The following is a 12528-nucleotide window of genomic DNA, read 5'->3' on the forward strand; positions in this document are numbered from 1 at the left end:
CCAAAGTCAGGGCATGTTTGGAAAGGGTTACAGTAATGGGAAGAGACAGAGGAAATGGACCTGTGAGGAGGGAAGTGGTCTTGGGGTCGGGGGAGGAAGGTAAGCAGCCAATGGTTTTTGGGGGGAAGAGAGGCAGTGTGCTCTTTCCCTTTTGGGAGACAGGACAGGAAAGCATCCCCTGACATACTGGAAGCATTTAAGCAGGAGGGCAGCACGCATAAGCTGGTGTTGTGATGACTGGTGTGAAGGCTGTGTTTGGGAGAGGAGAGGCAGTGGCAGAGCACCACAGTATTGAGAGAGAAATGGTGGGGCTTCTTACAGTGGAAGGAAGAGACTGGGTTAAGAGCTCCAGGAGGCAGATGTTAGAGCATTAGTGCCTGGCGGCATGTGTGGGGGGTGGGATATGGGGTGTGGGGTGTGAAAGTCTTAGCTCTCTTTGACTTGGATTTTGGCTCCAGTCCCTGAAATGGTGACACTCAGGAGTGAGGATGATGGCTACAGTTTGAGACCTTTTGAATTAGAGGTATTTGTTGGAGTACTGGAGGAGGGGGTGCGGGGGTGCGGGGGGGTCAGCAGTAAGACAGGATTAGATGTGGCCGCTGAACCAGGCCTGACTCCTTAGTTGTCTGCTGCCTCGAATCATTGGGGACATCTAAGACCCAGCAAGCCTGGCCTGTTGCACACAGCCACATCGATCACACTGCGTGGAGCATACCTGGTAACACTGGCTCGGTGTTGCCAGGGTGATGATGTGAGAACCTCCACGTGACAGTGCAACCCCACAGACTTCTCAGAAAAGTCCTGTTAAAGCCAGAGGGATGAGTCAGAGGTAATGGCATCCTGCCCCAAAGGAGCTTGCCCTCATGTTGGTGACATCCTGAATGATGGGCCCCAACAAAAGAAGATAACCTCAAAATACCAGAAATGTGTGAGGGAGATAGTGTCTAAAGTGGCCTGAAAACTTGACCTTGTGTAATTCATGAAAAGTGTGAGCCAAGACCCGAGGGTGGGTGAGGTGCAGATGGTGTGATTAGAGGTTGGCCAAGTAGGGGAGAGGCAGTCATGCTGCGGAAGCAGGCGGGGCCACTCTTCTAAGGCCCTGAGCAGTAGGATTTTAGACTTAGTGTTGTGAGAGGGAGAAGCCATGAATGGTGATGCAAGAGGCTTATTGTAGAGACCTTGGGGAGTTAACACATTAAACATGACCCCCAGAGGACACTAAATTGCATCAACATTGCATTAAGGAATGCAAACGAAAGCACTTTGTTTTGATTTAAAATTTTTCTAATTTTTTGAGAAAGGGTCTCACTGTGTAGCCCTGGCTAGCCTGAAACTATATAGACCAGGCTGACCCCAAACCCATGGAAATCCACCCGCCTCTTCTCCTGAGTGCTGAGATTAAAGGACTGCACCACCATGCTTTGCTTGCTTGGAGTGATTTGGCCAACAGAGTAAAAATTTGAAACCTTCAGTGTCTTCCTGTGTCTTGTCTGTAGTCTGTGGTTGCTGGCCTATCTATAGTCTGACTATTGTGTATGTGTGTCCTTGTTTCTTATCTGTTCTGAGTCTGAATGTGTGCCTGTCCCTGTGTCTATCTCAAACACTGGCTTTGAAGTGTATTTATAGACCAGCACAAACAATATGGCATAGGTCACAAATGAGGAGTTCTTACCAGAATCTTAAACAGAGTTTTAAAAAGGAAGTAACTTTATTGCTCCCAACTGACCCAGGATAGTAAAGGAAACCACATAGAGGTTATCAACCTATAACCACATAGAGGTTATCAACCTAGATCCACATGTTGCTTTCAACATTTATGTCAGGCATGTATTTTAAAGTTGCTTCCAATTGGTTAGCTGTTTTTAGCAAGTGATTGCCACAACATGCATGGACAGACACATAAGATTAAAGCTATGTATTAACTTAGGTTGAAAAGCTGATTGCATGGGGAATCCAACACCTAGTAAGACTAGTTACATTGATCTCTTAAAAGCCAAGTTAAACAAGCTGAGCACACAGTAGGACAGCAGGCTAAGTGCACAGTCTTAAATAATTTCAAGGGATATTATTTACTATGAGGTCTGTCAAAAGTTCAGTCTTTAGGGGGGACTCTTGGTATTTTCCTAAGACTGTATCAGTACAAGATTAGCCTTACACAATCATGGGAGCGGTTAGATCCCTGCACCCTGGAACCTCTGCATTTGGCACTGGGCCGGAAGCTTTTCCAGGCCTGCTGGTCTGGCAGTCAAGCCACGGTTGTGAGGGAAGAATCCGAGTTGAAGAAACAAAAAGAAAACCGTGTCCAGCTCTCTCCCAGCTAAACTTCACACGTGGCCTGCAGGAGAAGTGGGCTTTTGAAACGTAGCTGCACGTGGACAAGCCTGAGGACAGCTCAGGGGTGGGGTGGGGTGGGGTGGGGGTGGGGTGGAGGGATCCAGCTAGAACTGGATTGGCTGCTCACAAGGTTGTGACTGAGTGCCCCTGCAGGGCTGGGTGTTGCTCACGTTGGCTTCCCAGATTCAGTGCATGTTTCTCATGGGCAACTCCTAACCAGAGGGAAACTCTTGGAAGCACACTTGTAGCCTAGTTTGGCTGTCCTGGTACTGTCCTGCCATTGGCAATTAAGCTAAGTTTGTTGGGATCTTGGACCCTGCGTGAGTCTGTGAAGGAGAGATCAGGGCAGAGGAACCCAAGTCTCGGGCTGACTCGCCAGCTTTTGTTGATCATTAAGCTTTTCAAAAATCTCCAGTCCTCTCCTTTCTCCCAGAAATGTGCCAGCCTGAGCTTCCTCTCCCACTTCTGTTAGTTGTGGCCCTGGGTTGGTCACTGAGACCCAAGAGTGGCAGTGGCCGTGGCACTTCTAGGTAGAGGCTGTGAGAGTCCTTGTAGGCCTGTTTTATGTCTCTTTTCCCTGGCCATCCTGATCGGCAGTGTTCTGGATGGTAGCAGTGTTATCCTGAGTCCCAGAAGGGTGATATAGAGCGGAACCCCAGCAAAGGTCCAATAAACCCGAAGCACCAGTCAGTGAGAGACAGACCTTAGTGGTTTTTAAGCCACTGAAAAATTGAAGTCATTACCACAATAGAACTTCGCCTCTGCTGACAGAGATAGAGGTTAAGAGTTAAAAGTGGGACATTTTCCTGGTGAGTAGACCTCCCCATAACAAGGCTGTGACAGCAGCTTTCACCTCTGAGTTCCTCAGACTGTAGATGAAGGCATTCAGTGAGGGCGCCACGATCGCATAGAGCAACGTGATAATCTTACCCACGCTGGGGTCTTGGTCTTTGGGCTTGAGGTACATGAAGGTGATGGTTCCATAGAAAATCACCACCACCGTGAGGTGGGCAGAGCAGGTGGAGAAGGCCTTGCTCCGGCCTGCAGCAGAGGGCACCCTAAGGATAGCAGCCAGGATGAAAATGTAAGAGAGGCATATGAGCAGGAGCGGGGTCATTGTCAGGACAGCTGTGGCCACCGTTAATATCAGCGCGTTGAGGGAAATGTCCCCACAGGCCAGTTTCAGCACTGCCAAGATCTCACAGAAGAAATGGTTGATGATGTAATGACCACAGAAGGGGAGATGCCAGACCAGGATGGAATGCAGGAGCGAGTTGGCAAAGCCAGTCCCCCAGCTTATTCCTGCCATCTGGATGCATAGCGGCCCATTCACGAGCTCCGGGTAGCGGAGGGGCTGACAGATGGCCACGTACCGGTCGTATGCCATCACAGCCAGAAGCAGGCACTCCGTTGTACCTAGGGCCAGGGTCAGGTACATCTGCAGGGCACAGCTGGGGAAGGAGATGGTCCTTTGGACATCCAGGAAGTTGAGAAGCATCATAGGTGTGAAGGAAGAGGTACCGCAGATGTCTATGAGAGAGAGGTTGCTGATGAAGAAGTACATGGGGCTGTGCAGGTGGGTGTCCAACACAATCAGCCCCACAAGGAAGGAGTTCCCTAGCAGAGTCATACAGTAGATACCCAGACAGAGCACAAACAGAGCGATCTCGAGGCCGTGGTGGTCCTGAAGTCCCAGCAGGACATACTCTATCACCTCTGTGTGGTTTGTCCCAGCCATCTCATGTCTTCTTTTGCCACCGGGACCACACAGCTCTGGCTGGATGGAAAATGAGCAAGATGGGTGTGGGACCTGCAGCGGGTCAGCCCCTCTCTCTGGAATTTGGTTCCACCATCTGTGTAACAAGAGTAGGACGTTAGGTCTAACGCTTGCCCTCTCAGCCTGCAGTTCTACCGACACAGCCAGGAGAGAACGCAGCACATTTTGGTCCCCTAAACTGTTCACTGTTCTGCACAGTGGTGCTCTGCAGGAGACTCATGTTTGATGGCCAAGTCTCCATCCTCCTGCGTGCTAGTATCACAGGTGTGTGTCGTCACAACCCAGCTTGTCAAGTGTCCTTGACTGTTCAAAGGCATAGTTTTTCTGCTTCATTCATCCACTGGGTATTTACTGAGTACCTGCTCTGTGCTAGGTATTGTTTCAGAGGCTGGGGCTCCAAAAGAAAGATTAAAAAGTGAGGGAAAGATTCATACTGTCAAAGTTCTTGGCAGAGGCAGGAGGCGCTCTGGAAGTCAGGTGTTTGGTGGGTGCTACCACCCAGGACAGGATGTTTTCGCTCCCTGGGGATGTGTAAATCTGATTGCTGGTCATCTCTCTTTAAGCAGTTGCAGGACAGGCTCTTGATTTTAAAAGCAAGATACAAGAGCATGCATGCTCAGGAGAGCTGGTGGTCACGGGATTTAGCCTGGTTCTGAGAGCCTGAGTGCCTGTGCTAAGTCCTGTGGACACAGCAGAGGCAGCTGTGACTTCTGCTTCCCTGAAGTTTAAAATCACCCAGCCTCTTGCTCTCGGTGTCTTTGGACACAATGCTTGGACCTCTCTTAGGGTTTTGGTCCCTTGAGAGTCTCTCAAGTCAAATCTGAACTCTGAAGAGACTAGTTAACTTAGTCATCATTGGGTGGGTGGCTCAGTCCAACTCCTGGCAGCTGTAAGTCGGGTGGAAGGCATAAACCAACCTCTCTCCACTTTTCTTCATTACTCTCACAAAGACCAAGGGATGGAAGAGTCATTTGAGGCTCTCGTGAACACTCTACTCTCCTACCACAGCCATTCTACACACCGGCTTCAGTCTCCGTAGAGTACTTTCATTGTTAGATAAAGTCCCCATAATCCAGGCTCATTCCTCTTCCTGTGAGAGATCCTTGGGCTGGACCGGCATTTCTCACCCACTCCCTGAGGCTTGGTTTGCACATCTTCCCTGTGTGCTGCCTCATATGGCTCCCACCACCCTGATAGCAGGATGCTCATTTGGTTGTTAGCAGACGTATTTTCACTGTATTGTGTTATTCTCTCTCTCTCTCTCTCTCTCTCTCTCTCTCTCTCTCTCTCTCTCTCTCCCTCTCTCTCTTTCTCTCTCTCTCTCCTATTGAATAATGAGTTATCGAAGTGAAAAGAACCCATCCAATTTGTTACCGTGACCTTCCTGTGTCCAGTTCCCAAGAAGACCAATAATTGACATTCCAACTGAACCATGTGTTGAGATGGCTGCTATCACTCTGCCCCTGTATTGATCTCTGATATGAAGGCTCCTCCTCCACCACCAGAAATATGTAGCTATCGAGATTGCTGGAAGAGGCTTTTGGGGAGTGGCAGTGTCCTGTCTCCGGAATTTTTGCTTTTTCTGGGAGGCCCACATTAACAGCATTGTGGGCTTCACCACAGCTTCAGGGTCTGCTCATGACACATTAGGGCAATGAGAACTAATCCATTTTAAGTGGATAAGTGGAGAAAATACTGGTTGCCAGGCAACCAGCAGCTTTAACTCACAACTTAGGCACATGATGGGCCATGTATCAGTCAGGATGTGCTGGGTTATGCTGCAATAACACACAACCTCATAATTTTAGGTGTCTTAGCATGACAGGTGTGTCTTTCTTAGTACTCACATACTATGGATTCTGGAGGGTTCTTTTTAGAGACTGGCTAAGAGGAGCCTCTGCCACTTGGGATATCACCAGTTATTGTGGGGGGAGAACATTTTGGAACAGCTCTACCATCATTTAAATGCTCATACCCGGAAGTGCTACACTGTATGTACATCTGCCTGCAAACTGCTGGGCCTGTGTAGACCCAACACGAGTTCAGAAGAGGAAGAGCCAGTGAGATTACTGCATATCAGCACTGCATTTGGGCACCTTGGCATCTCACGGCACACTCAGATCCATTCTAAACCAGGCATGGTGGTACATACCTATAAAGCCACAAGGGAGACAGTGGCATGAGAGTTGTAGGTTTGAAGTCAGTGTGGTCTACATGAAGAGTATCAGGTCAGATTTTTTTTTTTCACAAGTGATTCTAGCATCTGTCTAGATGACACTATTATGTTCCCAGAAAAACGCCATATTCAAAGAGCTATGAGACATTGACTGTCTCCCTGAACCACATCTCTGCCCTCTTCCTATTGTCTGACACCTCGTAGGGGCAGAAGCAAAGCAGGGCTGAGCCCTGGAGTGGAAAGGAAGAGACCGGGGCTTGGTTTCTGGCTTTTTGTTCTCATTCTGCTGTGTGACCTTGGCCAAGTTATTCCAACTCAAAAAAATAGAGCCATTCAATTAGGTGATCTCTGGTCCTCTGTGACCTCTCATACATCCCATCATGTTGTTCCAGAAACTTCTAACCCTGAGGCCTGGCAGACTAGTGTTAGTTTGCAAGGTAATTATGACATAAGTTTCATTGCTGGTGAATCTAATGTTAATCACAAAATTCTTAAAAATGCAGAATTCAGACATTATTTTTATAGAACGGAAGGGACATGATAAATAGAAAGGACTCTTTCTTTTAAATGCCTGGATTTCTACATCACCACTTCCACCAGCACCATGTGACAGGGTAGTAAGAGAGGCCTCAGAGCCAGGCTGACCAGGGCCCACACACAGCTTTGCTGATTGCTGGCATTGGACAGAGAATGTGAAGGTTGGGCCTTGTTGTAGCCTTGCCCCGTGTATGCCACTGGCTCGGGGCCAGAGTGGTCCTCTACTGGGCCTGGATGCCTGCACAGGAGAATTAATTGTCTCCTTTCATAATTGCTGTGTGGTGGCCATGGGTCAGTCAGTCCATCCATCCATCCATCTATCCATCCATTCATCCATCCATCCATCCATCCATCCATCCATCCTCCCTCTTGCCCTAACAGGCTTTTTTTTTTTTTTTTTTGTATGTTCATTTGTTTGAGACAGAGCCATTGACTAGCCTGGAATTTGCTATACAGACCAGGCTGGACTCAAATTTATAGTGATCCTCCTGCCCCTGCCTTCCAAGTGCTGGGACAACAAGTGTCACCACCATGCTTAGTTTGCTAACAGCTTTTGAATCTTCATTTCTGTACCTAGCATAGGTAAATGGCAGTGTTTCCTTGGAAATGGTGATATTTTAGGAAGGCAGTGCACACACTCGTGATTGTGTGTGAGTGTGCCCACATGCGTGAGCAATGAAGATTTTAATACAGAGTCTGGCTCATGGTAAATATTCAGCCAATGTAGATATTATTATTGTCATGTAATAAGTACCTTAGCTTTTAAATATTTTGAAATAAAAGTCACTGAGAATAACATGCCAGATGAATGCTCCTTACCACAGACTTGCTGACCCATAAGAATATGTAGGGATCTGGAGCCATGCTAGCTGATCTGATGATTGCGGAGCTGGTGAGGTAGTCCCGAGCTCATAACTAGGAGGTTCAGTGTGTTAAGGTGGGTCAGGCTAAAGGGCCCCAAGGATCAGTGTCCAGGTCCCCTGTCACACAGCCTGCCTTCTCCCTTTCCAGGGACCACATAGTCCCTGCCCAATTTAAAGTTCAACTCTACAAACTCACAAACTTTCAGGTTTGCGAGCTGAGGGACTTGGGCTCCTGGGACGCTCCAGATTCCATGTCCTGTCCCAGGAGGTTCCTGCTGATATGAGGTGGACGGAGAATGTGAAGGGTGCGTCTTGTTGTAGCCTTGCCTGTGTATGCCTCGGGCTCTGGGGCAGGCGTGGTCCTTTATTAGGCCTGGACGCCTGCACAAGAGAATGAGTTGTCTCCTTTCATAATTACTGTGTGGCCTTGGTTCCGTTCACCCAACTTTGAGGAAGCCTACTTACTGGGTGGAGTATGAGACTCCCCCACCCCCCAAGCTGTATGAAAGGGTACATTAGAAGCAGATCTCAACTCAGACATGTGGATTTTTTTTTAAAAGGCTTTCTCTTTCCTCCTCCCTTCCTGACCTTCTACAATAAAGATACTATTTACAATTTGGATAAATATAATACAAAATACAACTATAAACAAGACAGTAGAATTTATAATGTTTCAGACTATGCCATAAGATATCTTCTGGAATTTTATCAGGGATACAACTTGGTTTCTCTCTGCCTCTGAGATGGCTGAGCCCTGCTTGATGCCTACAGGGACACCTGGACCCAAGAAGTCTGAGACTAGACCAGTGTCTCCTCAGCCCACCCTCCAACCCCCAAGTTTGCATCATGCACCACAGTGGATGGTAGCGGCAGCATCTCTATCCATTCAACAACAGCCAAAGAAGTCCCCCGAAGTCCACGGCCCTCCCTCTTCCTCACCCTCACTTCTGCAACCCCAAACAGCACAGGTGAATCACAAATATTACCCCATACCGCTCCCTCTCACGCATGCCAAAATTCCCAACTCTTTCTGTTCCTCACTCCCTCTCTCTCTGCTCATGTGGCTGACTGAGGCTGTAGCATCAACTTCCTTACCACCCCACCTCCACCCCCAGAGCCCTTCTACTCTGGAGCAATGAGACCTCCCACTTAAAAAGAATACAATCATTTCTTAGGTCCAATGGCATATTTATTTAGAAATATTGAACAATATTGCAAGCACCAAGAAAACAATACTTATCTGTAACCCCATTGCCCAGAGAGGAAGCAACTGCTAATTAGCATCTCATCAGAGTTTTCCAGATTTTTCTACAGACTTAATCAAATATCCATGAGACAAATAATTAAAAAATAAGATTAGGGAGGCACTGAATGCAATGTTTTGTGGTCTGTTTTTTTCCTCCACTCCTGTTTATTACATTGTGATAATTTCCTATCATTCAGTATTTCCCAAGAAATGTTTTCCAGTGGCTGTATTACATTACACCATTGAACTCCACCTGGATTTATTTAAACATTCTTTATCAATTGGAAATCATGATTGGCATATTTTTGTACTGTGGATTAATGTGTTTTGAACTGTATTCTTTTGTTGTTGTTTTGTTTTGTTTTTTGAGACAGAGTTTCTTTGTGTAACCCTAGCTGACTGTCCTGGAACTCACTCTGTAGACCAGGCTGGTCTCAAACTCAGAAATCTGCCTGCTTCTGTCTCCCAAGTGCTGGGATTAAAGGCGTGCGCCACCACTGCCAGGCTTGTACTGTATTCTTATATCCCAATCTTTAGCTGCATCCTTACGGTTTTTTTGTTTTGTTTTGTTTTGTTTTGTTTTGTTTTGTTTTTGAGAAGGTATCTTATATATCCAGGCCGATCTCAAACTTGCTATTTGATTGAAGATTGCCTTTAACCTTTGTCTCTTTAAGTGCTAAGATTATGGGCATGACCCTTCACTGGCTGCAGCGCTTGGGAAAGCGGGCCCTACACCTTGCCTGGGCAGCAAGGCCCAGGTGGTAGCAAAGCAGACAAGCTGGCCCTAAGTGTGTGAACTAGGGAGAGCTGGCCTGCCACTCATCTGCTGCGGACAAGAGACAGGTGGCAAACTCACCCTCTTGCCCCGAGATGCCTCAGACGAGCAGGAGAGCTGGCCCCTGGGTCCATGAGAGTGGCCCCTGCCCTTCACTGGTTAAAGTATTCTGGAGTTCAGGCCCTGCACCTCCTCTGGGCAGCTAGAGCCAGGATTGCCTGGTGATGAGGGCACAGGTGAGCCGGCCCTGAGGGCATGAGAGTGGGCGTGCTGGCCCTGCCCTTGCCAGCTGCTGCACTACGTGAGCTAGCTGGGGCAGTGCTGGGGAGCTCTGCAGTACTGGTGGTGTGGGTGCTGCAAAGCTGCTGGGCTGACCAACTCAGCCACCACCTAGGCCCAGATCCGGGGCTTTGAGTTGGTCCATCCCAACATCTATCCTATGTATGAACTGCTGGAGCTCTTGAAAGGGGGCCAGTCCTGCAGATCCAATGCTGCAGGATCTCCATGACCCAGGGCAACAGCAGGATAACTGAGGAGTGCTTATGGGGATCCAGAGAGTGTGGCAGAAGCCTTGAACCAGACCAATGACTCCTTGCGATGGACATTTGCTATGATCAAGTAAAGGCGTGTGGGCAAAGGGGAATACTGGGGGGGGGCACGCTGTGACACCCCGCAGCTTCCATGATGAGATTGTTGTTGTTGTTTTTGTAGGGGCGGTCTTGTTTGTATGTATATGAATATTTACCTGCTTGTCTGTATGTGCACCACGTGTGTAGTGTTCATGGAGGCCAGAAGGGGGCGCTGCATCCCCTGGATCTGGAGTGACAGTAGACAGCTATGAGCTGCCATGTGGGTGATCCTCTGCAGGAGCAATGAGCACTCTTACCTGCTGGGCCATCCCTCCAGCGCTTCCTCAAAGATTTCTTTTGTAGATGGAAATGTCAGGTGTGTTATTTAGAGTTAGAGGTAGGAAGGGAGGGTAAAAACAGCTGAACTCAAGGCATGGATCTTCTGGCCCTAAGTAAGCAGAACTCTTGGTTGTTTTGAGCATCCTGTTTGAGATGACTGAAAGAAAACTAGCACCTCCTCTGTAGGCAGTCTGGGCTTTATTATTTGTCTTGATGTTTCTTGACTCTCGGCCAGCCGGGCGTGCAGACTAGATCCCACGGGGAGCGGCTTCTGTCCTCTGCCCTGCTCCTTAACGTCCTCTCTCTTTCTAGCCTGCCTCATTGAGAGTCCCAGGGGAAGGAGGCAGGCCCAGTAGAGGAATGGAAGGCTTGTGTGGGGCTGTGGTGGCCTGCAGCCAGCTAGCAGGAGGGCAGGATTGCTACTTGGAGGTCAGACTCACCATGGTGCAAATGATGCCAGGCACTGAGGCCAGGGTGAGTGGGGACTGGATGCACTCTGTGCGCATACGCTTCTCAGATAGGGAAACTGTGGGAGACTGAGCTGCCAGAGGGGTCAGCTGTGGAGGGCCCAGGGCTGGGGTCATGAGGGATACAGCAAGCACCCCTAAATCAGATGAGGCAGGAATACTGGAAGCTGCAGCTGTTGTCAGAGGGGTTGGAGAGGAACCCCAGCTTGAGGTTGCTCTGGGTGGTCAGTCCCCTGTGACCAGGCAGGTCTGGGCTCTTGTGCTTTGGACCTAACTCCTGTCTCTGCTGTCAACTTTCAGAGGACTAGGCCTTGCCTAACCCCTGTGGACTTTATCCCAGCTCCACTCAGATTTGGGAAGGACTTAATACTACCACAAGTGTCTCTACATTTTTTTTATTTATTTTACACATAGGAGTGCACCGTAGCTGTCTTCAGACACACCAGAAGAGGGCATCAGATCCCATTACAGATGGTTGTGAGCCACCATGTGGTTGCTGGGAATTGAACTCAGGACCTCTGAAAGAGCAATCAGTGTTCTTAACCACTGAGCCATCTCTCCAGCCCCGTGTCTCTACATTTTCATGTTCACCTATGCACTTCATAAACAAGTCCAGGGCTTGGAGTTGGACCAGGCTGGATGTTGGGACAGAGTAGGCTGTGATGCTTTCTGCTTTTGGTATAGGATTGGAAACCAAGAACACAGGAGAGGAGCCTGAAGGGGCAGGAAGTCCATCTGCACATGCGCTGTGTGCTGCAGAGCTGCTTCGTGGGGAGAACACAAAATTTGAGGATGGGCAGTGTAGGGCAAGGGGAGGTTCATGATTGGCTGGTGTGTGGGGCTATGAGGCGGGAAAGTGTGAGAGAAGGCTGGAAGCTAGGCCAGCGGGCGGGTGGGCGGAGGTCAGGGAGGCACCTCCAAGGCCCCAAAGAGCATCTGCTTCATCCCGAGAGCAGTGAGGAGCTACTTACAGATGTCAGTCAGGAGAGCGATGCAATCTTAAGTAGCTCTTAAAATGGTCCTCCTGATGCCCCACCAGGGAGAGACTGAAGCTGGCAATTCCAGTGACTATTAACTATTTATTTTCAGACTGGGTCTTACTATCACAGGCTGACTTCAAATTGACCATCCTCCTGCCTCAGTTTCACAAATGCTGGTATTGTAGGTGTGAGCAGCTGCACTAGCCAAATACTAACTTGTCTTGAGGTCAGCCCAGAGACTACTGTGGAGGCCCAGGGACAGGTGCTAGGCAGCAGCCTGGACCAGGACAGGGCAGGAGCAGAAAGTGACTTGTGAGTGATTCTGTGTCAGGATTAGTGGGATTTGGTACTGTGTCTCTGGAGTGTAGGTCTCCATAGCTCCATGTTCTGTCCCACAGTGGTATTGGCATAGGCTGATCCACATAACAAGGGAAGACCCCTACCCATGCAGAGCCCTGCCCTCCC

General features: G+C 48.9%; 1 protein-coding gene across 1 annotated transcript; it reads right to left on the reverse strand.

Moving 5' to 3' along the window:
* Positions 1-1900: 1900 nt before the first annotated feature.
* Positions 1901-7708, reverse strand: Olfr70 (olfactory receptor 70). Its single transcript, NM_019485.2, has 2 exons — positions 7644-7708; positions 1901-4187 (listed from the first exon to the last, which is right to left on the reverse strand). Exon 2 carries the CDS (start codon positions 4070-4072, stop codon positions 3122-3124), a length of 951 nt encoding a protein of 316 aa, NP_062358.2. The 5' UTR covers positions 4073-4187; positions 7644-7708; the 3' UTR covers positions 1901-3121.
* Between the last annotated feature and the right edge of the window lie 4820 nt (positions 7709-12528).

Source organism: Mus musculus, chromosome 4 (genome assembly GCF_000001635.26).
Source record: "Mus musculus strain C57BL/6J chromosome 4, GRCm38.p6 C57BL/6J".
Taxonomy (NCBI): Eukaryota; Metazoa; Chordata; class Mammalia; order Rodentia; family Muridae; genus Mus; species Mus musculus.